The sequence below is a fragment of the Desmodus rotundus genome, chromosome 7 (assembly GCF_022682495.2).
Source record: "Desmodus rotundus isolate HL8 chromosome 7, HLdesRot8A.1, whole genome shotgun sequence".
In the NCBI taxonomy this organism is placed as follows: domain Eukaryota; kingdom Metazoa; phylum Chordata; class Mammalia; order Chiroptera; family Phyllostomidae; genus Desmodus; species Desmodus rotundus.
This window is the reverse complement of record NC_071393.1, coordinates 1,946,782-1,971,766: the sequence shown is the minus strand read 5'-3', so window position 1 is coordinate 1,971,766 and position 24,985 is coordinate 1,946,782. Positions and strand designations below refer to the sequence as shown.

The window sequence follows — 24,985 nt, the reverse complement described above, 5'->3', positions numbered from 1 at the left end:
TCGGCTCACGTCATTCCAGGTCGGCCTGGGCCTGGCGTCCCACCACTGTGAGGCCCACTGGCCCAGGAGTCCCGCCTGGATGGACAGACTCTGGTGGCCCTTAGCCCCATTTCCCCTGACCACTAACCCTTTATATATGATTGCAGTTTTCTCAGACTAGTTGCTCAGCGCTTCATCGAATGAATGTACCATCCCAGGGGGGCATCTGGTTAACCCACGAATTGGGCCACCTGGTCAACCCATCTTCCACACAATGCCTTATCCTGGTTATTGAGTTTTCTTGGAGTCCTCTGAGATATTAAAGCCCCGATCTTGGCGCTAGGTTCAGGCTTCAGTGCCACCCGAAGGGCTCCTCCCTCCTGAAGGCCTGGGCTGCACGAACACGTTGCACTATAAGGCTACAGTGTTGCTTTAATTTGCTGGCTTGTTCAGGCCAAGGCTCGTCTGGTCTTTAAAAACCACCTGGAGGACCCGTATACAGAAACACGTGGCTCCCACTTGCTAGTCTTCTGGCAACTCAGTTTCTTCATGTGTTTCTTTCTTCCTTCGTTTATATTTGCGTCCCTCCATTCCGAGCGCCCAGGAACGGGCTTTGGTTTCTCCATCAGAAACGCAGCTCGACGGTGTGGGTTTGAGTAGCGCACACTCAAACAGTGACAGAGTGCTTTCCAGACGCTGCATTCGGGTCTCGGCACGGCTGGCCCCTGGCGGTTCCCCAGGTCTCTGCTCAGATGTCACCTCCAGAGAGAGACCTTCCCGACCACAGCTCAACAGTGCCCGCCTCGCCAGTCGCTGTGAGGCCACCCTGTTCATTCCTTTCTGGCAGTTATATTCGGAAATTATATTTCCACGTGTTTTTAAATTTATTTTTAGAGAGAGGGGAAAGGAGAGGGCCAGGGAGGGAGAAAGAGAGGGAAGGGAACATTGATGTGTTTGCCCTCGCATGCCCCCTCCTGGGGACCTGGCCCCCAACCCAGGCTCATGCCCTGACCGGGAATCGAACTGGCGACCCTTTGGTTTGCAGGCCCACGCTCAAGGCACTGAGCCACACCAGCCAGGGCGTCCATGTGTTTATTTTTCATTGGTCTCACTCGCTGTTCTGGAACATCAGCTCCAGGGGGCAGGGATCTCATTGGCTCTTTCACTGCCATCGTATCCCCAGCCCCTGGAAGACAGGCTGGTCCATAATAGTTGTTCTTTAAATTTTGTTGAGTGCATGAATGACCCTACCCGAGAGGGTCAGAGTGAGGGTCAAGGGCTCCACCAACGTTCGTGGCTCCACCAACGTTTGTCTTATTCCTCCGCAAGCTCTGGGTGCGAACAAAAGGTAAGTAGTCGGAGACCCTGGGCACAGCAGTGTCTGGGGCGGCGGCTTTAATTCTCGGACTCTCGTGGCGGTGACAGCAGGACATGCCGGTTTGCTCTTCCTTCACCTGATTGTTCTTCCCCAGGGCAATGGGAAATCTCTTTCTCTCTCTCTCTCTCTCTCTCTCTTTAACCAAGAACCTAAATGTTTTCTCTTCTCACTCTGAGGCAAAGTTGTATTTTTGGTGTTGAGACTCTTCTATTCTTTCAACTTCAATTAAGAATTGACCAACTATTGAGGTCACAGGGAGTAAAGTCCTAACATTTTTTAGCTGGATGATTTTGGTTTTTAATTTGCTTCCTTTTAAAGTGTAGATAAAAGCACTTTGGTCTTGTTACTGGTTGAGGGGTTTTTGTGCGCTCCCCCCCAGGAGAAATAGTAGGCGCCTGGGGCCTGTGTTCGCGTGGTGAGGTCTGGGTGAGCCCCTCTCTCCGCCTACGTGGGGACTGTTGCTTTGGGAAGACTGCAGACCCTGGCGTGGGCAGAAGAGGGCGTTGGTTGGCAAGAGGCCGGGTCAGCTCATGAATTCAGAGGCCCACGGAGCAGTGGAGCCTCAGGAAGCCCGAACACATTTCCGAAGCCCTTCGAGGAAGGGTGCCCAGAAATCACTGCAGGGTGCTGCCTTCAGTATGGTCCTGCCGGTCAGTCTTAAACTCAGGTCCTCTGCTCTCCTGGTCCTTAAACTCAGTTTGCAGGGAGAAGATGAGGTCCTCTCTTGGCCAGCTTGGGGGCCCGCTCTCCACGGCTCAGCTGTGGCTCTGGGCCCAGCAGGTGTGGCCAGGCGTGGGCAGGGGAGGGTCACCTTGCACCAGCGGAGCCTCTGGAGTCCACACCTGGAAGGAGTCTCGGGGAAGTGGTCTATGAGCTGAGCTGAGCTGAGTGGACACCCCCAAGTGTGTGCTCCCACACCCCGCCCTCCTGTGGGTGACAGCGATAGAACCTAGCCTGCCTGCCTTCTTGCGTGCCACATGCCTGCCAAGGACATAGGTGGGTTTGGGCCACCCACCTCCCCATCTGCTTATTGTAGCGGCTCCTCGATTCCCTGCAGGGGTTCCCTTGTCTTCTGAGGAGCCCCGTGGTGGGGCTGGGAATGCAGGGGTGCTACCCACACTGATCATGGGGTGGGGGGTGGCTGTGGCCGTCAACCAGGTGCTCTCTGGTGGGATGTTGGGTCTCGAGTTGACCGCTACAGCGTTGGACACAGGGGAGGGCATGTCCATTTCGTCTGCCCTCTGATGGGGCTGCCACCTCGTCACAGCACCCAGTCGCCCCGTCTCTCAGCCTTCCTCCGAACCCCGTGAGCGACCGGTGTCCTGCGACACGTCCAGCACGTCCTGCTGAGGTCATTCGGAGTCAGTGTCCCTGCCTGCTGCCCACGACCCAGGCCCCTGCCCGTGTGGCTGCTGCGAGGTGGGGTGACGGCTCTGAGCGTGGCGGGGCCGCTGTCCGAGAGGAAAGGTTGGCCAGCGAAGGTCACTGACCGACCCTCCGGCGGCCGGCAGGCGGGCAGCGGTCTTGGCCGTGTCCGGAAGTCACTCATAAAGGACGGAAACCCGCTGAACTCCGCACGGCCCCCTCCAGCGTGAGCGCTCTGATGAATGAAGTTTCTGTAAAACTCCTTCTCTTCCGACCACGCTCGTGTCTGCGTGGCAACGCGAATGAGCTGCCTTCCCCCTTATTCCCTCTTGACAAGGTGCTGCTTGTCCTCCGCTGCCATTTCGCTCTCGAGACGCCCCGCCTGCAGCAGGAAAGGCAGAGTTTTCTGTGCGACCCGCCCGTCACTTCCACGGCGAGCAATCAGCGCACTGTGGAACATGCCGCGGGGACAGCCCCTCGTCCCGGTGACCCCGTGAGTGCCAGAACCTGGAAGGACCCCCCTCATTCCCTGCTGTGCCGAGCCCTGCCCTTGGCATTCGGGGGTGCTCAGTAGATCTTTATCCGCTCGAATTGTGTTCCGATCCTTTTACCGAAAAGTGTACCCGAGGTCCCACCTCAGAGTCCTTTGAAGTTACCAGAGTTCCGTCCACCAAGTGAGGTAAGAGCCCCGGCCTCTCTCCGGGAGTGTTCTGGAATCTCAGTTCTAAGCAGTAAACATGGGGAGGTTAGGGGAGCTGGGCCGGAAGTAAGGGCTCCTCAGGGCTCCCCGTGGCCTCCTGACGCAGCCCACTCCCCACAAGTGGAAGTCCTCGGAGCCTCTGTTCTCCCAGCTTCGATTCGAGAACCAATGACCGGCCAGGCTTAGCCTTGCTGTCCTGTTTTTTTCTCTGTTGGTTTTCAATTGAAGAATCTACTTGTCATTCAATTTGGCATGTATTGGCGAGAACATTAGAATGGCCTGGCACTAGGAAAGCCGAGTTTGCGCACGCACGCGTTTATGGGAAGAGTGGTGGTGGTCCGGGGAATCATAAAATTACCACCAGAAAAAATATCATTTATGGCTGGCTTATGCTCCATTCCTCCACGTTGTGAGACCTGGCGAGTTACAGAAATGTCCATGTGAGCAAGAGGAAGCCGGTGAAGAGACCCCTGGAGCGACGGCTCAGGGGAGAGGGCGTGGCTGTAAGGGCAGGCATGTTGTTACGTTGTATCATATGCCTAGTGTTATGTAGTGTGTTGTTTGTTACAGAGGGAGTGACTGGTGTTAAACTGCTTCTGATCGAACTTGACCAGCCAGCCATTTGCTGGCTGTGTGACTTTGGGTGAGGCAGGATGGTTGGACCAAGAAACCTGTTTTTGAGGATTGGTCAGAGCTGGGTAGTTAGCCCGTCACCCGTCTGCTGCAGCTGAGGAAGACCCTGGGCCCGAAGGCTCGTGGCTCCGAGTGCATTTGGGGTTTACGCTGGAAGGCCCGGAGGACGGAGGTTGGAGGCCGGGCGGGCTGTGGTGGTCACTCTTCACACCCTGCTCCCGCCAGAGCATCGCCGTGCTGCGGGGCGGTGCTGTCTGCTGCAGCAGAGGCCTTGGGGCTGTGCCGGCCTCCGACGGTGTGGGCGCTGTTAGCGCCTTGCTTCCTGGTGGCAGGAGGGATGTGCCTAGCTGCTGGCGGTCCTCGTCTTTTTGTTTTTCAATGGACTTCATGTCTTCGTGGGGGTTGGTGGCCAGCTTTCCTTGTGAGAGGGCCAGTGTCTCGGGGTCTTCTCTCTGCTGTTCTCCTGGCTGAAGTTAACAGTATCGAGTGGGAGCCAGACAAGCTACAGATGCCCCAGAAGGTGTATGGCCCTGATTAGCTTTCTTCTATGTCCCCCTCACTGCCTGGTTCTGGCTATTTTAAAACTTGTGTCGAGACTCGGGAAGCCTGAATTCTGTTACCCAGGCTGCCGGCTCTCCGTTCGGCCCAGGAATGGAAAGCCTCAGCCTGCCCTTACTCTTGGCTCTGAAATGCTACTCAGCATGTCTTTTGTGGCCCCGTTTATTCACCCACCTTAGTCCAGGTGGGTTGGTTACGACAGGTGCGGCGCTCTTCACAGGAAGTGCTGAGAGTCTGCTCCTTCCTGCACTCCAGGGCGGAGGCTGTCTCTGCAGATGGGAAGTCAGAACTGGGATTGCAGGCCTGTGGGCCTGGCCCGGAGGGAGCCACGGCACCACTCCAGTTGTTGGATTCTTTGGGCCGTACCCCGTCTAGCTCTTTGTGTTAATTAGGATAATTAAAGTTAGCTGCTGTAACAAATAACCTTACCTCTTACAGCTGAACGCCCTCCGATGGGCCTGGAGGGAGTCTCTGAGCTGCGGCCAGGTCCAGGCAGTGGGCCGGGGCCCTGGCGGCTCTGCCCCGCTCGCCTGCCATCTGGACGCTTTGCTTGTGGCCCCGCCAGCCTTGAGGTTGCCATGGAAACCCTGGGAGAGCATCCAGGGTGTTTTCAGAGCCAAGCCGGGACCCGGCTTACCTGGCTGCTGCGTACGTTCGTTGGTCAGTGTGCAAAGATGTGGCCTTGGGGACGTCAGCAAGCGGAGCCTTCCTGCGTGCCCGGGAGGAAGACACACGAGGAGGGGGCAAGGCGCTGCTCGGACGCGCTTGCGGAGCCCGTTTCTACCCTCGCGCTGTGTCTTCTGGCTCCGCCCTCATCAAAATGCTCCTTTCCCACTTTTTTTTTTTTGACAAGGCCACGCTCACCTACTCCTCCCAACTTTTGTGGAGCTTGAGCTCGCCCCTCTCGTGTTCCTCGCCGGCCCGCGTGCTGTCCTGTCTCCTTATTTAAGTGTCTTCTGTGTCTCAGCCTGGACTTCGCTTGGGCCGCGACCCCGGCTGAGGAGCTTGTTGTCTTAGCCGCTCAGCTGGGGATGCTTCATTGCGGGGAGAGCCCTCGCTGACACCGCCGGGTGAGGGGGACTCGTGCGGGGTTTGTAGGTGGTATTCTAGTCTGCTAAGAGGGCTTGGCATTAGGAACAAGTCTGAGTTGAAGACACTGGCTTTATCACACGCCAGCGTGTATTTAAATCCACCGATCGGCCTTTGTTTTTCTTTGCCAGGCATTGGTCCCGAGAGACTTGTCCCTAAAACGACACATTCGCTGTCACCACTCCCATCTGCCACCATCCTGTTCGTTCTCTGGGTGTGTCTGCCTGGGCTTCCCTGTCATCCAGCCCCAGAAATCACCCACGGATCTCCCCCGAGAAGTCAGAGGTGGTTGGAGTTGGACAGAACCTGAGGAATCGGGTTCAGGAGCTTCTCTGCCGACCGGGACAGCGAGCGCTCAGAGAGGGTGTCTCTGTCCATGGCCGCGCAGCTGGCACGTGGCAAATGTCTGTGCCACTCATGTGAGTGTCAGCATCATCTCAGACGCTGGGCGTGTGGACGCCCGAGTCGGGGCCCCTGTAATGTCGTGTCCACGCTTTCCTGACACCCCCACACAAGAGAGGCAGCTGGGGGTGGGTGGGCCTGTAGGGGAGGGGCTGACGTCTGGCCCTCTGTGCTTTGAAGGCAGAATCTGCCGTGAACTTTTACAGAATTGGGACACTGGCTGTGTCACAGCTCAACACAGAACCGGAGACATCTGGGGGACCTCAATGACCTGGCGCCACACTTTTATTTCTTTAAAACTTAGATTTTCAATAAATTAAAAAGTCATCCGTTACTCGGCTGTATACATGCGTGTCTTAGTTGTAGCGGGGCAGGGTTGCACCGGGGGTTACTGTGCAGAGACTGCGAACGGCCCCCTTTGCTCTGAACAGTCAGAAGCTCCTGACCCTGGTGAGTCAGTTCTCCCTGAGCGCCCGGCACTGTGCTGACCACTGGCCATGCCCCGTCCAGCTAGATGCTCTCGGCAACCAGGCACCATGGTCCTCGCCGTCCTCGGTCACCAGGAAGGAGTGGAAGGCTGAAGGTGTCCCAGCCAGGGAAGAACCGGAGACCTTCTGCTTTGAGGGCCGACGCCCAGCCCACCGAGCCACCCGGTCAGGTCTGGAGTTCAGCCCCCGCAGACGTTTGCTCAGCGGGCCTGCAAAGCTGTGCAGTAGGCATGCACGGCCTCAGGACACTGCCACTTGGAGAGGGGGGGTTACCTTCCCCCCCTTGCATGTGGGTGGGATGTAGCGACTTGCTGAAGAATTCAGTTTGGGGGAGTGAGGGGCATGACTCCAGGGGCCGGGTCGCAGGGGCATCGCTCCTTCCTCCCCGCTGTCCTGGGCCCTGCCTCCTGGGAAAAGCCAGGGCTGCTTCGTGGGAGACGCCGGCGAGGTGCCGCGGTCCTGCTGACAGCCAGGTGAGTGAGCCGCCTTGGAAGGGGCCCCTCCAGCCCCAGCCAAGCCCCCGGGTGGCCGCAGCCCGGCCGTCAGCCTCGCGCGGTCTCACTGCTCAGCTCAGCTGCTCCCCAACGTCCTACCCCAGGAACCGTGAAATTACACCATCCCCTGCGGTGTCACAGCTGCACCAGGGTTAGCACGTTCCCCCTAACGCGGGGCTGGAAGGACGTCCGGCCTGCCTTTGGTGGCGGTTCATGGCCGTGTCTTGTTCTTTTAACAGAAAGTCCTTTCAAAAACATTTAACACTTGACTGCGGTCGCTTTAGAGATTTCTCGGAGCGTTTAAAGGGAAAGAGGGCTCAGAGGCTCCTCAAGGCAGCTCATCCCCTCTGATCCGTTTCAGTTGAGTCGTGTTCCCCGGAAATCGCGCTTCCTTCAACTCCGGGGGCTCTTCCCTTGTTTGAACCATGAGGGGACTCAAATATCACTTAACTCTGACTTTGAAGCAGAGGAGAAGGGGAAACAGTCTCCCCGGGTGGCAAGATGAGCTTCGGGAAGGTGGCTGGGAGGTTTGTCATCGTGAATGTTTGTAATTCAAGCCATTCAGGAGGTGTTTGGGGTCCATCTTCTGGAAAGATCAGGCTGCCCACGGAAGGAAGTGCGAGGCTTTAAGAAGTGAGGTGTTTTGCCGGCTCTCAGTCCTGGTTTGCTGCTCCCTCTGGCTCACCGCACCTGTCAGGTGAGGTGTGGCGAGACCCCAGGGAAAGGCACCGCCGTGGAGGAAAAGGCGGAGCAGGGCCACGAGTGCCTCGTAAAATGCTGCCTCCCCAGGTCATCCTGGACTTTAACACTGTCATGTTATACTTAAAAAAAAAAAATCCTTGCCGGAGGACATGTGCGTTGATTTTAGAGAGGGGGCGGGAGGGAGGCGGAGGGAGAGAAACAAACATTGGCCAGTTGCCTCTCACGTGCACCTGACCCGGGACGGGACCCGCGAGCTTGCGGTTTACAAGACGACGCGCCAACCAGTGGAGCCACACCAGCCGGGGCTCCATTTTTTTTTCTTTTCTTTTTTTTACATTGCTTAACTGAATATGGGAGAGAGGCCTTGGCTTACGGCAGTGGGGCCGTTGGGGCTGAAGCTGGTTCCTGGCTGGATCCGGGACCTGCCACATGTGTTCCCTCCCTGGCCCCCGCCCTGTGCCCCATGGCCTCCTCCGAGTTTCCTCCACCTTCCTTCTCAGGCGGGTGCGATTCTACCGCTCAGAGTCCCCTCGACGGAGGGGCCGTGCTCAGGTGCCCCGCTGCTCTCGGTGCTGCTGAGACTTTCTGGAGCCACCGGCCCGGTGCAGCTGACGAGGTCTCAGCCTTTAGCAAGTGTCTCTGGTGGTGACTTCAGAGTCCGGCGTTGGTTTGTGTCCTGGTGCTGTGACTCCTGAATGGTGACACCATGGGCAAGTCCCTCAGCATTTCGGGGACTGTCCCGGCTTGTGCCACTGGGCCGTGACAGAGCCTGTCTCAGAGGGCCGTGGTGAGACCTGTGTGAGAGCGGCCTGGGCCCCGTGCTCTGCATGTGCCAGGAACCCGTTGGCTGGGGACAGCGTCCGCCCAACTGTGGAGCCACGGCACCTCTCACTTCACTGGGCACCTCAGCCACTATAATCCCAAAATTGTTTGCAATTGTTGAAATGGTTTATGCTGAGAGAGAGACGGCCGGAGTTGGGTCTCTGTGGGTGTGGGTGCGGGTGTGTAGGGCGTGTGTGAACTTACCACCTCAGGGCCTTTCCCCAGCTGTTCCGCTCGTCCGGCACACTGACCCTTGTCCTCCCACACTGACCCTTGTCCTCCGTCACTGAAGTATCTCAGCTGACGAGTATCCCTTCTCAGCGAGGCTTCTCCACAGTGCCCCAGTGGTCCCTCTCCCGTCACTTCACGGCGCTTGGCCTTCCTCTCCGCACCTGTCAGGTGGGCTAGTTGTGCTGTGATAACAAACCACCCCCGGGTCTCAGTGGCTGAAGACAACACAGGTGGACTCCTCGCGCACACTCTGAGCCCACTGGGGCTCAGCTGGGGGGTGGCTTTGACCACTCTAGCCTCTCAGGTGGCCAGATAGCGCCGGGGTGGAAAGTCGCTGGTCCCTGTGGCCGCAGGAAATACAGACTTGCACGGGCAGCTCATGCCCGTGTACGAAAGGGGGCTGCCAGCGTGTTGCTCAGAAGTGGTCACTTGGCTACAGCCAAGCTCACGCAGGCCAGAAATGCCGTCGTCCCCTGTGCCCAGATCACGGGCTGGAAGTATTTAGGGAGGGTCCTTCACAACTCCCAAGTGGCCTATTTATTCTTCGTCTTTAACGTCGGTAGGGCATGAGCGTCAGCAGAGCTGCCTCGGCCACCCCGACCCCCAGTGCTGAGAACAGGGCTGGGCGCACGACTGAACGAGCTGTAACTCTGAACCTCGAGAAGCAGCCAGTGAGCACGCGATTGGGAAACTGGGCAGAGTTAGGGACTGGTGCGGACCCCGCTTCTTCCGCTGGCCTCCTCGGAGCCGACACTCCTGACCTCTTTCATGTCTGGTTCCCCTCGGAAGCTCTCGCATCTTCACCAACGTGTCTCCTTCGGAGTCCAGAAAGTGTGGTTCCCGGACCCCCAGCATCTCTCCTGGGGCGGAGTCAGCCAGCCGACCTCAGAGAGAACAAAGTCGTGGCCGTCACACCGGCTTCGCAGGCTCTGACCCGGAAGCGGCTTCTCTTCCTGAGCCAGGCCGGAGCCAAACGGGCCCCCGCCCCACCCCAGGCCGTGCAGTTTCCCAGTGTGGGGGTGTGCGGGGGTGTGTGGGGCCACGCTCACGATGCCAGAGGTCAGCTTGCCGAGCGGCCGGCCCACGGCCACCGCGCCCCGCGTTACTGCAGCCGGCTGGGCCGCCAGAGCAGAAGCCGCTTTTCATTCTGGCGCCCTGGGCCAGTTGGTGATCTTCTCCCTCCGAGGGTCTGACCTGGTGCAGACTCCCATCGGCCGCATCGTTACCCGGAGACATTTTCCTGCCCGAGAACACGCATGGGCGGGCCTGCTGGTGACCCCGAGACTGAGGTGCGGTGAGCACTGGGCACGTTCGAGGTGCCGGTACGTGTCCCTGGAACCCGCACACGGGTCCAGGGCCGTGTGATTTTTGCATCTTGTCAGTGGGTATGGGAGCAGCCTTGTGAGACCAAAAAAAAAAAAATCCAGTTTTCTACCTCTGTTCCTATTTTAAGCACAATTCTGGTTCGGAGTTGCTCCTCTCGACCAAATTAGTCTCCCTTGATTCCAGTGCGGCTCAAGTGCGTGGAAAGAACTTGATTCCATCAGCGGAGGAGAAGCCGGGAGCGGGGGCGCGGGCACACGACCCTTTCTGACTGGGGCCGACTTAAACCCAATCACTGTCGAGTAGCTGCCCTCGGAGACAGACTCGAGGGCCATTGTAACGAGTGCGGCGGGCCCCGGAGGGGGTGCAGGGGCCGCTGGGTTTCAGCTCATCACGAGACTCGGAGGGTCCCCGCTTTCGGAAGGAGAGTGGCTGGTGCAGGGAGAGTCACCCATTGGGGATCATGGGCACCTGCCAGTCAGGCCCTTCGAGTTTCTGTCCAGCGACGCTCCTTGGAAAGCCTCCAGGGAAATGGGAGGGGACGAGAATCCAAAGCTGGCCGTTGACACAAGGGGTGTTCTGAGCTTCTTTCTGTTTGTCGGCCTGTCTTAGTTCCACTCAATTCCAAGGCTAACGAGGTCAGAGATTCTAGCTGGGTTTGCCTTCGAATAACCCGGGGCGTCTGTCCGTCTCTCGTCTTTAATTTTCGCCCTTTGCTCCCGTGGTGTTGAAATAATTCCCGGGGAATTGGAGGTGCTTGGGAGCGGTCACGTCAAGGTTGGCATGTACCTTCTTAGAGAAAGCGATGGCCAGTGTGACTTGCGACAGGCCTTGGAAGAGCGGCCTCGTTGGGCTCACGGCCACAGGGCCTGCCTGCAACACAGCCACATTGAATGTCAGCCACACGAGTGCCAGAAGTTTGCCGTAGAGCATCGTGCCCGTGGCCAACACACTGTTAACACATTTCCAGTTTGTTAAGAGGGCACATCTCGTGTTAAACGTTCACACCGCAGTTGAAACGTTAGCACTGGCGATTGCCAGCCTAGGGGCGCCCGAGGAGCCGCTGTCACACGGGCACGCCCCCAGCTGTCAGCTATAAACGCCGCAGAAAGTGCAGAAACAGCGGCCCAAGGGCTGCCGCGGGGACCAGAGCCCGAGGCCCTGGGAGCGGGGCAGCGGCGTGTGCATTTCCCGGTTGGCGATGCGGGCGGCCCAGGCAGGGAAGCTGAACCCAGAGAACGCAGTCCTCCCAGGGGAGGTGGGGGTCGTGGGGGTGCCGCGGACAGACATCCACATTAGGAGACAGGTGGGGTGGGCGTGGTGTGGATAGGCCCCGCCCGGGACGGACAGCGGCGACCTCACGCCTGGGTCAGGGTGGCGTGCTCGGAGCTGTGCTGTGGAAGTGGGCGCCCCGGGCTCCCGGCTCGTGTGTCTGTGGTGCTCCCAGGGCGCCTCCTGTGGGCTGGGCACTTCTCTAGGTGTTGAAGGTGTCACAGGAAACGTGAAGAGAAACCTGTCCCCATGTGTTTACGGTCTAGTAGATGGAACGGCCCGTGGAAAAGGCAAACAGACAAAACACGGGGTGTTTGAAGGAGTTCAGAACCGTCGAGACCAGGCCGGGAGGGGGACAGGGACGGACGGTGCCAGGGATGGGCCTGTCCGTGAGGGCTTCGAGAAGCCCTCGCTCAGGAGGCAGCGTCACAGGCGGGTCCTGGAGGTGAGGGGTCAGAGGTGCAGGTATCATGGGGCAGGCGGTCCAGGCGGAAGGGACAGCCAGGGTGAGGACCTGAGGGCCGGTCCTGGGGGCCCGTGTGGCTGGAGCAGAGTGACCGGGGACAATGGTAGTGGAGGTGTTGAGGGAGTGGCAGGCATTGCGCCAGAGGGCTGCTCCCGCAGGGCTGTGGGATCTCCGTGGGGACTTCGGCTTTTCCGAGAATGAGACAACGAGCCCTCCAGGGCTTCGAACAGCGGAGCAGGAGTACCTGACTTCCCGTCTACCAGGAGTACTCGGCTGCTGCACAGGGAAAGCAGAGCAGGGGGCAGGGTGGGTGGCAGCAAGCGGTCACTCAGGAGGGGACTGCAGTAATCCGGGCGAGAGGGGATGTAGTAGACGTGCGGGGGGAGGGGGTGAAACCATTTAAAAAATACATGTCTCCCAGCTGGGACCGGCGGGCTTTCTGGACGGGCCGGACGTGGGCCACGAAGGCAAGATGAGAGCTCAGGACCCGAGGCTGTGACCCAAATAAGGACAGAGAGAGGGCCTCTGTGGTGAGGGGAGGGCAGTGGGAGTGGTGGGCAGTGGTCTCAGGGGTGGGGGGGTGGGGAGCAGAAGTGCAGTGTCCCATTTGAGAGGGACATTGAGAGGGGCACCTAACTGGGGCTGTTGAATAGCAGTTGGGTAAGTCTGGAATTTGGGAGAAAACTCATAATTCTTGCACCTTCTAAGCAGCCCCCTTTGAGGGCAGCGAGCTCCCGAGAACCGGCACACAGAGGGCTGCGGTCTTTCCATTCCGCTCCGGGTGGACGTGGGCGTGCCTGTGACCTGTGCTCTGGGTCGCCCACGGACTCAGCCCTGCCCCCTCAGCATCTCAGCCCCCTGACGGGCAGCCCCGGCCCTCCTGGGCGAGGGTTTCGCTCCTCAGCAGGGAAACACTGGGATGGGGAATAAATTGGTGCTGATGGCAGGTGTCGGCTGGCCTCTGGTGACCTGCGTGGCCTGCAAGCAGCTGTGGCCACCTGGAGGAGCCCCACTGACCAGCACACATAGGCCGTGACCCCGGGACCCTGGCGTCATTAGTGGCTGCTCTCACCGGGGGGGCCCAGCCGCCTGTGAGGCTGTGGCAGGACCCCGTTTGATGAGGCCTGGCCCACGCAGGGGTGGAGCAGCCCCGCGCCACAGGGCGGGAGAGGGGTCTCCGTGGGAAGCAGGCTCTTTGGAAAGTAGGGTGAGTTCGCTGTGTGTGACTCTGCCCCCCACGTCCCCATTGGATGTGTCCCTGGGCCCTGCGTGCACGGAGCTGGGGACACAGCCTTCTCTCCACGAGGGAGTGAGTTTGACTGGGTCTCCAGCATCAGCTCTGGGGTCAGACATGGGGGCTCCCGGAGGCCCCTCCACCGCTGCTGGCCAGCCATGGCCTGGGTTCCCCTGTGCTCTGTTCGCCGGCCTCTGTCTCAGGTGTCCCCCAGATGTCGGCCCGTGAGCCCCGTGGACAGCAACAAGATCCCAGTCCGCACCCTGTGGTGACTTCATTCCTCATGTCCTATCTCCTATCTGTCAGCTTTGAGGACACCCAGCAGCGGTGGAGCCTGAGGTCCTTTTACAGAACAAGAGTTCTCACAGTTGGCAGCGGGGAGGGAACAGAGAGAGGGCACCCTGAGGATGACATTGAGGGGGTGGGCATGAGTCCATTTCCCGGAAGGTCCTTTGGGATGTTGCCGGAAAGACAGAGGCAGACGGGCAAAGCAGGTAACCGTGGCAGTTGTCGCCGGGCTTGCCCCTTTGACACGGATGGATTCGAGGTTAACCTGGACGGGAGGGCCAGCCGCTCTGGTAAGATGCAGTGGTGGGTGCGGCCGCCCAGCGAGTGGTGGCGCCCGATGCGCTCGATCGATTCTGAGGCTTATTGTTTTCGGCTCTGGGAAAGCGCTGGTGAGCGAAAATAGGGTCACTCATACCCGTCTGCAAGGTACCTGAAAGATTTAAAAACAGAAAAAGAAGATGATCACATCCTTTTCCTGTGGCTGGGAAGTGGGGCAGTGGGTCGGCTGAGCCAGTTCAGGCGCAGACGAGAGCTTCCTGGAGACTTTGTTGCAGAAAAATGCGTTTCAGATTTAGACGGAAGGAGGAGAAACCACGCAGGAGAGGGTTGGCAATGGTAGCTTTCTATTTTTAAGGAAAAATGTTTCCTGATTAGAAAAAGGTATGAAATATGAAAAAAATCTGACACACATTCATTCATTCACCCTCAACTTGAGCTCCTCATGTCTGGCTTTCTTTTCGTCAGATTAAGAAAAGACTCCAGGTAGCACCGGAGCCCTCACGCACCCCGTGCCGGTTTCGTTCTCTGTGGCCCCTCCGAGGTCAGCGATATCGTCCCCACCCCCGTGTTTATAATTTTATATTAATTGTGCAAAGAGCGATTGCACCTGTACGTACCATTTTTATAAAAAGGATCACATCATGCATATCCTTTTTTTGTATTAAAAAACTGAGACAGAATTACCATACCATAAAATTCATCCTGTTGAAGTGTTTTTCGTATATTCGTAAAGTCGTGGAATCATCCCCACTCTCTAATTTCAGCAACTCCGGGCCCACGGCCAGCAGCTCCCACCGCTGGCCTGGGCACCACCCATGGGCCTGCCTTCCGTCTCTGTGGGTTGGCCTGCTCTGGCCTCCTCCTGTAAACGGAACCGTGTGTGACCCGGCCCTGTGTGCCTGGCCTCTCTCACTCAGCATCGCGTCTCCAAGGCTCGGCCGTGTGACCAGCGCTCCATTTATCTTACGGCAGACAAGGTCCCGGTACACAGAAACCCCGCGCTTTGTGTATCAGTCCGTCCGCCGATGGACACCTGGGCTGTTTCCACTTTTCGGCTACTATGACTCGCGCTGTCGTGGGCACAGCTTTCTACGCGGACACATGCTTCCATGTCCCCTGAGCGACATTTCTGGGTCGCACGGCAACACTGTTGAGCGTTTCACCCAGCGGTTCTCCAGGCCAGCTGCGCCGGTTTCCGTTCTCACCAGCAGTGCCCGAGGGTTACAGCTTGTTCCCTGACAACACTTTCCTTTCCTTTTCTAGACTGTAGCCCTCCTAATGTCTTCAGGGGGCATCTAAGTGTGGTCTAGGTGTGCATTTCCTTAATGTCTGTTCAGATACTTCGCCCAGTTTTAATTGTTGAATTGTAAACGTTCTTTACATATTCTGGATGCTCATTTTTTAAAAAGACTTTATTTATTTACTTTTTAGAGAGGGGAAGGGAGAGAGAGAAAGAGAGGGAGACAAACATCAATGTGTGGTTGCCTCTTGCATGCCCCCTACTGGGGACCTGGCCTGCAACCCAGGCACGTGCCCTGGCTGGGAATTGAACCAGTGACCTCTTGCTTCACAGGCCAGCACTCAATCCATTGAGCCACACCAGCCAGGGCCGGATACTCATCTTTTATTGGACATACAACTTGCAAATATTTTCTTCCATTCTGTGGTTTGTCTTTTTTACATTGTTGGTACTTTCCTTCGAGGCACTGACATTTTTACTTTTGCTGGAGCCCAGGCTCTTATTTTGTTTGTGCTTGTGGCGCTGCGTCTGAGGGACCATGGCCTGGCCGAAGGCCGCGAAGAACGCTGCGATGTTTTTCGGACGACTCCGACAGTTCCAGCTCATACCCTGAGGCCTTCAACCCAGTTAGGGAAAGTTTGCGTGGAGGACGTGAGGTGGGGCTCCAAAGTCATTCTTTTCCCGTGGCTTCTAGTTGTTCTACTGCCATTTGTCGATAAGACTGTTTTTCCTCCATTGAATGGCCTGGGCATCCTCGTTGAAAACCAATCAATCACCAATGTAAGGGCTTAATTCCCGGCTCTCCCTTCTCTTCCTTCGCACCTGTGCCGCAGCCGCCCCGGCTTCCCTAAGCATGTGCTCACATTGTTGCTGGGTGTTCAGGGGCTCGTGCGACAGAAATTCAATGAGCACAGCTGTGTCCTAGACAGCGTTGTGAGTGCTGGGCGTGCACTCGTGAGCAAAGCAGGTGCGGCTCTTTCCTTCCTTCGTGGAGAGAGGGGGAGAGAGAGAGAGAGAAGGAGGATCACTATCATCACTCACTCGGCACCTTAGAGGGAGAAGGCTTTGGAAACCTGCAGCGGGATCGTGGGGTCAGACTGGCGTCTGGGGTCGGGGGGCACTTCTCAGCAGGCAGGGCCGAGGACGCTCTGGTGAGCAGGTGCTGTTGGGGCGAAGGCTTGGGGGTGTTCTTTCTGATGGGGCGCCTGCTGTGCTGATGGCCTGGGATGCACTTCTCCCGTGGTTCTTTTTAAGCTTCAGGTCGGTGGACTCGTTCCGTCACCAGACGGTGGCTGAGGGCCGGCCGGGCCGCTGCTCCTTCAGGGGTCGGCCCGGACATCAGCTTGCTGCAGCGGCCTGCCGTGAACCCCCTTTCCTCGTCTTCGTGGTAACTTGTGTCCTATTTTACACCAGAAATGACAATTTGAAATTTGACATATATTTTTTACTTTTTAAAACTTGAAAACGTTTATTTAGCTTTTTAAAGAGAAATGGGATTCCGCTCTCTTACTTGTAGGGAAGTTTGGCCAGGACCTGCCTCAGTCATCTAATTGACTGGTCGGAGAGGCGTCTCCTCTCTTGCGTCTGCTCACGAATTCTCCGTGCTCAGCACATAGCGAGCTCCCGGTAAATGCCACCGGATAACTGAACGCTCCAGGCACCACAGCAACCGCGGCATTCAACAACTCTTGGCCTTTGAAGAACTTGGGTTCACATATTTACCAACGGTGCTCCTTGGTATTTGCCTGAAGGAACTGAAAACTTATTTCCACAAACCAAGGCGTCCTTCTGTGGGTGGTGGATAAATACGCCGCAGTCCCTTCAGGCTGCGGAACAGTTATACTCAGTGCTAGAAGGCAATGAGCCACCGGGCCCCGAGGGGCGCGGAGGAACGGTAAATGCACATCACTCGGTGAAAGAACCAACCTGAAAAGGCTGCGTTGCTGTAGGATCCCAGCCATGTGACCTTCTGGAAAAGGCGACCTAAGGAGTCGGTGAAAAGATCAGGGGGTGGCAGGGGCTGGGAAGGGGTGAGGAGGGAGGGACTGGCGGAGCAGGGAGGAGGTTTGGGGCGGTGAGCATCCTCTGGCTGAGACCGTCGTGATGGGCACCTGCCTGTCTGTCTGTCCAGGCCACAGGGTGCGCAGTCCAGGAGTGAGCCCCGTGCCCGCTGTGGGCTCTGTGTGACAGTGACAAGTGTGTGTGGGATCCTCGGTTGTGCCACATGTACCGCCTGGTGGGGACGCTGACAGTGGGGGTCTGTGCGCGTCGGGGGCCGGGAGGACACGGGACACCTCTGTACCTTCCGCTCAGTTCTGCTGCAAACCTAAAACTGCCCTAAAAGAGTGAAGCCTTTGCAATAAAGAAAGGCGGTCCCTCTGGCAGTGGAGGCGGGTGTCGTCTTCGCAAAGCAAGGGGTCAGTACGTGTGCTTAGCAGCCAGGCAGAAAAATGGGGCTCGGAACTCAGCTGGCGGGCGGGTGGCTCCTTGTCTCCCGGAATGCAGGCGGTGCCCCCCCGAATCTTACAGGGTGCCCTGCTGGCCCTCTGTGGTGGGCTCCGTGAGTTCAGCAAACGCACACCGCACTCTGGCATCCCTCCAGGCTCTGTGCCGGCTGCTCGCTGCGGAGCTGGAACCACGCAGGCGTAGCGCCAGCCTCCCGGGGGAGCAGCGCAGGGGGCATGTGGCAGCTCGACCTCACGGGTTCGCTGCGGCCACCGGCCATCCCTCCTGGGCGTTTGCTCACTGTCACCGTCGTCCGGTATTTACCTTAAAAGTAATGCCCAGAAGTAGGCTCCTGAGAAATAAAAGAGAGGCCCCGAGACCAGAGACGGCCTCTCTCACTCTATCCGTTTCCAGAAAAACCCTCGTGTGTGTTGTAGGGGGAGCTTCTGGAAGTTGGCGGGGGGGGATGCAATAATCTACAGACATGGCACAGCCTCCCGGAGACCAGCTCAAGCTTTGGAACTCTCTCTGCTCCTTTTTTCCTTATTCCCCCTCCCCCTCCAGCTCATGCTCCTCCCCCAGCCCCAGGAACAACGACTGTGGCCATGACCAGTTGAGAAACGGCCACATGGGGCTCCTGGGGAAGGAGTTGTTGGGCCCCCTCCCAATGTGAAACATGTGAGCTGTTTCAGCCCCACATCAAAGGCCCTGGGGCCCTGCGACCCAGGGAGGAGGCTCAGCTTGTACTAAGGGGCAGGGAGGCTGGGAAGCCGGCCCTTGGGGAGGAGGCTGTGTGCGTGCTCTAGCTTGAGGGAAGAAGCAGACACACACACATGTAGACACGTGTGCACGTGCATCTCTCCACCTTGGGCGGAAATGTCTGGTGACCACGTGTATCTCATGGCCAAGCAGTGACCCTCACTCAGTCTCTGTTAAATTGAGAGAGTGGAGAGCTTTTCTAAGACTGAAAGGCGTATCAGGAATAGATCAGGAACAAGTAAAATTAACGGTTATAAACCCATTTCCATAGAAATGGACTCATTAGCCAGCATGCCAGCTGCCTACATGTAAAAGGCACCCCTCCCACCCCCAGTTTGAGAGAAATCACTGGAAATAGAAACTTACTCATGAAAGTGACTCCAGCTTGATGGTTATGCCGCTCGCCGCCACACTCGGGCAAGTCGCTGAGGTGGCCGGGCTCTTGGCCTGGCAGGTCGGAGAGGAGGAGCCTCACACGGGGCCCGCCCCCTTTGCCCAAAGATCTCGTGCCCAAGACCAGAGCGTGGACTCAGCAGAGTCAAACCACTGAGACCGGAGAGAGTGCCGTCCTTTCTCTGTCCTCACCCAACGGGGAATCCAAGATCTGATCTGAGAGGAAAGAGCGCCTTTTAGAGGAGACTCAGCAGATGGATGTGTGAGGGATTCCTGAGGCCACACAGGGGACTTTAGAGGGTGACAGATGGGAAATGAGGGTGACGGAAGCTGAGAACCAAATGTCCAACTTCCCAAAATGATCCTGGAGTGCCTCCCCAAATTCAAAATTCAGCCCTTAATCCCTTGTTTGCGTTTTCACTGAAGATGCCCAGGCACACAGGGTCCCCGGTAGGGGTCCCACCTGTGCCCACGTGCCCTCTCCCGAGGCCAGGATCCGACACACACGCTCTCCACGTGCCGCACAGATGGGTCCATGAGGACTGGAGGCTGCCACGTCCCCACACTCAGGGGAGGCTCCGCCGGCAAGCCCTGGCTGGGTTAGCCCGTGGGAGTCCGTAGACTGTTCCAGAACTGTGTCTTTGATGGTCTGGGCGCCATCCCAGTCTGGGCCACAGTTCTCCACAGTGCACGAAGCAAGTTCACATCCAGTCCCTCGCTTTACCCTCGTGACTGTCCTGAAAGTGGGCAGGTGATCATCCTCCCATTTTCCAGGTGAGGAGACCGAGGCGGGAATGACTCGCATGGGGTGAGAGCGAGCCGGCAGTCCCGTCTGCAGTGTCCGAGTGGCAGCCACGGTCACATGTGGCACTCGAGCACTTGGAATGAGGCTGGTGTCAGGGAGGGACTGAAGTTTTAATTTATTTTTTAGGAGATTTCATTTGAGTGCACATAGCCACGTGTGGCTTGGGGCTGTTGCATTGGACCGGGTGGCACCTGAGTGTCTTAAAAGCTCCACTAAGCGGGCAAAGGTCGGACCTGGCCGATGCTTTGTGGAGCCCAGTGCGGGCCTAGTGTGGACAGAATTCTGTTCCGGGGCGGCCAATTCTGCCAGCACTGCTGCTGTGTGTGGACATGGCCTTGGGCACCTCTGGCGTAGGCGAGGCCGGTTCCCGGTCCTGGGCATCCGCCTGCTCTATGACCCTGCGGAAGGGGCACCGTCCAGGGTAGGGCACTGCTATCTGGCAGGCAGAAGGTTCTTTCCCAAAGCTCTTTCCCCGCTGGCTGAGAACTGGGGCTCAGAACTACAGACCCTACCCAGACCCCAAAAGGCAGGGCAGGGGCTTCCTAGCCCGTTTTGGACCCGGCAGGCCCACTGGCGGTGAGGACACAGGTTGGCTGGCGTGACTCGGGCCTGGGGAGCTGTGACTGACTTGGTCAGTCTGCTGTCACAGTCCTCGGACCTGGATAAAGCGGGGTTCAGGGTGATGGGACCAGGCTAACTGCACACGGTCATTGCAGGTCCCCCGCTGGGTGGCTGTTTGTGACGTCCCCTGTGTGGGCATAGCCTCAGCCTCCATGTCTGTGTCAGTGACAGGGGCTCCTTTGTGCACAGACACTGAGGGTAACCCCTGTCTTTTTCACCTGTGTGTGCCTTGTCCCCCTTGTTCCCCTCCAAACGCACCTGCGAAGTTGTCGCTGTAGGCGGGCGGGCTTCTGACCGCTGTGCTTCAGGCCAATGAGATGAAGAACCTACTGCTACACGGCATCCTGTCACTCGTAGTTTATGAAGTCCTGGGTGTCCTTGGTCTCATGGTGCCCACGAGGTCAGCGCTGCTGTCTCCAGGCCCTAAAACTCAGAGAGTGTGGCCCATGTGTCCATCGGCTGGCAGCCCCAGTGGAAGCAGGAAGAACTAGGACCCAGGCTGGCCTCACAGCTGGAGTAATGGAGCAAGTGGATGAAGGCTTGGGGACAGTTCTGGGAGTGTTGCTTGGATGGTGGTGCGTGCACACGTGGGGCTGGGGACAGCTCCGTGCACAGGGGGTGTGCAGAGGGGAGGTGCCGCCTGACCTAGCTGTTCGAGGAGGTCCTGATGGCGGCTCGTTGCCACTCTGAGCGCGGGCCGGTGATGGGCAGCCTGGGAGCTGGGCCCTCTCGGTGCTGCCACGGGACTCGTGGAGCTTGGAGATCCTTCCTCTGGTTGGCCGAGAGGAGTGTGGCAATGCATGGTGCTCTTGACCGTCCGCTGAGTCTCGGGTGTGAAGTTATACTTGGACGTGTATTTGTTTTCCAGAGTGAACGGCTCCTTCTCTGAGATCTTGCAAGTGGACTTCGGAGTGGACAACAGCAGCGACCTGGCCGGGGCCCAGGCGATCACGTGGCAAGTGGAGTACCCGGCGGAGGAGTCCATGAGCGAGCTGGCCGTCTCCGAGATCTTCGTCAGCCAGACCAGCTTCGTGGGCATCGTCCCTCTTGCAATGGTGAGGAGTCCGGGCTGCAGGCAAAGGGTTGCAGAGCGGCTTTCTCTGAGTGCTCGTAGGCCCCACAGGCACGCAGCTTTTTACCACCTATTGCTTCCTGCGCAGCCGATGCTGGGTGCTTAACCAGGGAAAACACATTTGAATTGCATTGGATTAGCTACTTTCCGTGCACCTCCCTGGAAACTACTTAGAGTCTACGGTATAAACCCCCTTTTCTTTGTGGGTATCGCTGAACTGGTTCCCAGGGAGGTCCTGTTCTTGCTGTCTCAATCTGTGTGCGTGTCAGACCTCTTCTTACTGTCAGATCTGTGTGCGTGTCCGTACGGCGCTGAGCAAAGATGGTTTCATCGAAAGGCATTGGGGGGTGGGTATGCTTGGTGGGGACAGTGACTCCCTATGCTGAGTGACCACCCCCTGGTCAGCCAGCTCTTCCCTGAGGGTTCCCAGGTAGCTTGGGATTGGCACACTTTAAAATGCAGGTGGACCCAGAGTCTTGTTGGGAACTGCGCAGCGGGACCTGGGTAGGGCCCCAGCATCCATCAAACCCTCTTGCGTCTTTGTTTCCCTGGCCTGGAGGGAACCAGACATCTTGTCGGAGCTTGGGGCCGAAGCCCCACTCATGACCAGGCTCAGGGGCCACATCTGAGAGCAGGACGGCATTCTGGGACTTAGAAAGGAGGGTGCTGGTGGGTCAACGGGGTGTCAGGCCCTTGGGAGTGGCATGTTCCTGGTACCCCTTTTCACACTGGAAATATTCAAATACATTGTCTATTCTGCACTGTTTTGACCCACCCAGATATCCCCAGACACTCTGTGGGTGCTTTTGTCAGGCACACTCAGGTGGAGGTCAGGGTTAAGATGGTTGCAGACGAAGCCCTGTGCCCCATGGCCGACTGAGCGTCCTGCTTCACACCTCTGTCAGTGTCTCTGCAGCAAGCTGATCTCCACTGGGGGCTTTAATTTAGCTTTCATTCCCATTGGCTGGAAAGTGCCAGCTGGGTGGTTGAGTGGGGGGTTATGTGTTACAATGTAACTATTGGATTGGCTGAGTGGGATCATGTATTACAGTGTAATTCTTGGCTCTGTTGAGTGGGGTTGTGTATCACAATGTAACTCTTAAATTGGTTGATGGGGCTCATGTGTTACAATGTAACTCACATTGGTTGAAGAGGGTCATGTGTTACAATGTAACTCTTGGAGCATGGGGAAGAGAGGCTCTGAAATGACTCCCAGGGACCTGAGCTGTTAGAGTTTGCAGTGGAACCAAAGTAGGTAGTTTATCTTTATGTAATCAGCTGTTATAGCTTCTTTTCAAGCCTGTAACCGCTGAAGGGTGGCCTTTAGGGGGAACTGTGTCCTGTGCTTACAGCAGAAGTGCCCCTTTTGAACTTCCTGTCTCTCAGTGGTCATGAACCCCAGACAACATCTGCATGAGGTGAGGGTGCTAGTATCCTTGCCCACAGATGCACCCCCTCCAAAAAAGTGGGTCCTGTTATCCTGGGGATTCACCCCAGGCCTATGATTTAAACTTGGCTGCCAAGTTGTGTGACCCTGGCCTGGTTCGAATGCTGCTGATACCTCTTGGGTAGCAAACCAACCTCTACTTTGTGAAGGTCAATATGCAGCTTCACATTGGGGGGTGCACTGCGGAAAGACCCCAGGCAGCTGACGGGAGCTGATGCAGTGGACCAGGCAGGAGGGCCATGGGCATGTCCCCGTCTGTCCATCCATTCTTCCCTCCACCCACCCACCCACCCATCTGGCCCGTCGCTATACGGCAGACATTTATCCGGCACACACTGCTGGATTCATTACGTTCTGGTGAATGGGAAGGGAGGAAGTGGAACTGGTGGAGATTTGGAGGTTGACATCGCCAGGCCTTGGAAGCCACGTGTGTCTAATATTTCCATTTCTAGCAGGGCAGCACAGATGGTGAAAACTTCAAAAACGCCACCTCACAAAGGGCAGCTGAGCAAGAGAGGTGTCACATCCCAGGGCGACAGTACTGTGTCCTGCATCATCTCTGAAATCTGCAGTCTGACTCTGGCCCGATGGCTTGGTTGGGTGGAGCGTCCTGTACACCAAACGGTCACGGGCCTGGTGCCTGGTGGGGCATCTGTTCGGGAGGCAGCTGGTTGCTGTTTCTCTCTTATACTGATGTTCTTCTTCCTCCCCTGCTCGCTCGCTCTCTCTCTCTCTCTCTCTCTCTCTCTCTCTCTCTCTCATCCACACGCATATCCTCAGGTGAGGATCAACATCTAAAATTTACCAGTGCCCTTTGTGCTGCCCCTCCATGGCTGGGAAATGCTAACTATTGTTTCCTTTCTCTTCTCTTCTCTCTCATTTCTTCTGCGAAAGCACAATGTCCCTTCTGTCCTGCACCCCGCATCCCTTTCCTCCCTGCCACTCCCCTTGGGTTTTCTGCTTAATGACTGAGCTTTGAGCTTAGGGATCGACTTCTGTGGTGGCTTGGAGTTTAGGGCTGCCGCTGATTGCTCAACACAGTTCTTCAAACCCCAAGCCCCTGCAGATTAAAAACACATTGTCTTCCCACAAGGGAGGAGTCAGCAAATGAGCCCACTTAGCGAGTTTCTTGGCGACAGGGTGCATGGGCTGCTCTTGGGAGAAAGCAGGAGATGGCGAGAGCCCTTTGTGGCCGCCGTGACCTGAAGCGTGACAGCGAGGCCTGGGCGCCACACCTCCGAAAGGCTCTCCCTCTTCCTTCCTGCGCGCCGAGGAAGCTGAGAGGGTGACGCTATTCCCTGTGTTGGTGCTGTGATACCGGTGCCCTAGCTTGCTCGAAGTGTCCAGTCTGTGGGTCCCGTGTCAGCTGTGAGTCACTTCTGTTTTCATGGTGAAGCTTCCATGTGCGCTGGGGGCCCTTATTTCCTGGGATGATCGTGCCTCACGCCCCGAACCAACAGGCGACTTGACCTTGTGGAGCTCCAGTGTCCTCCCTCGGGGGCGCCTGTCCTTTGCTCACTTGCTTTGAGTGTGGCTGGGCCTGGCGGTGGCCGCCTTTGTCCTGGGAGCCCCCTGTTCTGACCAGGACAAAGGAGGGAAGGCCCAGCAGATGTCCTGTGGGCCCCCTGGCGTCTGTCCCATTAAGTTGGAGGGCTCTTCAGAAAGATGGAAGGCTTGGGAACGAGTCATTTGGGGAGCACTGCCGTGCGCAGCAGCAGTGGGGACCGCCATCATCCAGCGGCCTGTTGTGGGCGCTGGTTTAATTTACTGGGGCTGCCACACCGATGAGCCCCAACCAGGAGGATGAAAGCAACAGGAATGTACCCTCTCCCAGCTCTGGAGGCCAGAAGGCTGACATCAAGGTGTTGGCAGGGCTGTGCTCCCTCTGGAGGCTTTGGGGTTCCACATCCTTCCTGCCCCCTCCAGCCCCTGGGGGCTCCTGGCGTCCCTTCATTTGTGGCCCGATCCCTCCGATCTGTACCTCTGTCCTCACAGGGGTGTGTCTGTCCGTCTCTGTGTCCTTTCTTTACGAGGATGCCAGTCATGGGACTCAGAACCCACCCTCATCCAGAGTGACCGCGTGTTAACTAGTTCTGTGTGCGGAGACGCAGAGGTCTGGGTGGACATGGGTGTGGGTGGGGTCGCACTGTTCAGTCCACTTTGGGTGCAGGAAGCAGGAGTCGGCTACACAGGGGACATGCCCTTGTCACCTTTGACCCGGACGGGGTTTGGATCATCTCCAGGGAGACCAACACCGTGGCTAACGACTCGATGGGGTTGTTAGGTCTTCAGTTGACTCAGCTACGGAAGACCTGTGTGCAGCGTTGGTGGGACTCTGCTGGGACTAGAAGAGGTTCCGGGGTCTCTGGAAGGGTTTTCAGTGGAAATCTGACTTCACAAGTCTGTCCAGGGGGGCCGTGGGCCTCTCCTTCCATCCAAACGCGTGTGCTGGCACAGCCCGCTGTCGGGGACCTCACGCAGCCCCTGGCAGCAGGCGTCC

At 57.5% G+C, this 24,985-nt stretch overlaps 1 protein-coding gene across 1 annotated transcript in view; it reads left to right on the top strand.

The window, feature by feature from the left end:
* TMEM132B (transmembrane protein 132B) overlaps positions 1 to 24,985 on the top strand; it is a 177,584-nt gene that overhangs the window by 129,317 nt on the left and 23,282 nt on the right. The window contains exon 4 of the mRNA XM_053928846.1: positions 20,835 to 21,021. Coding sequence (XP_053784821.1) covers positions 20,835 to 21,021 — 187 coding nt within the window. The remainder of the gene's footprint in view (positions 1 to 20,834; positions 21,022 to 24,985) is intronic.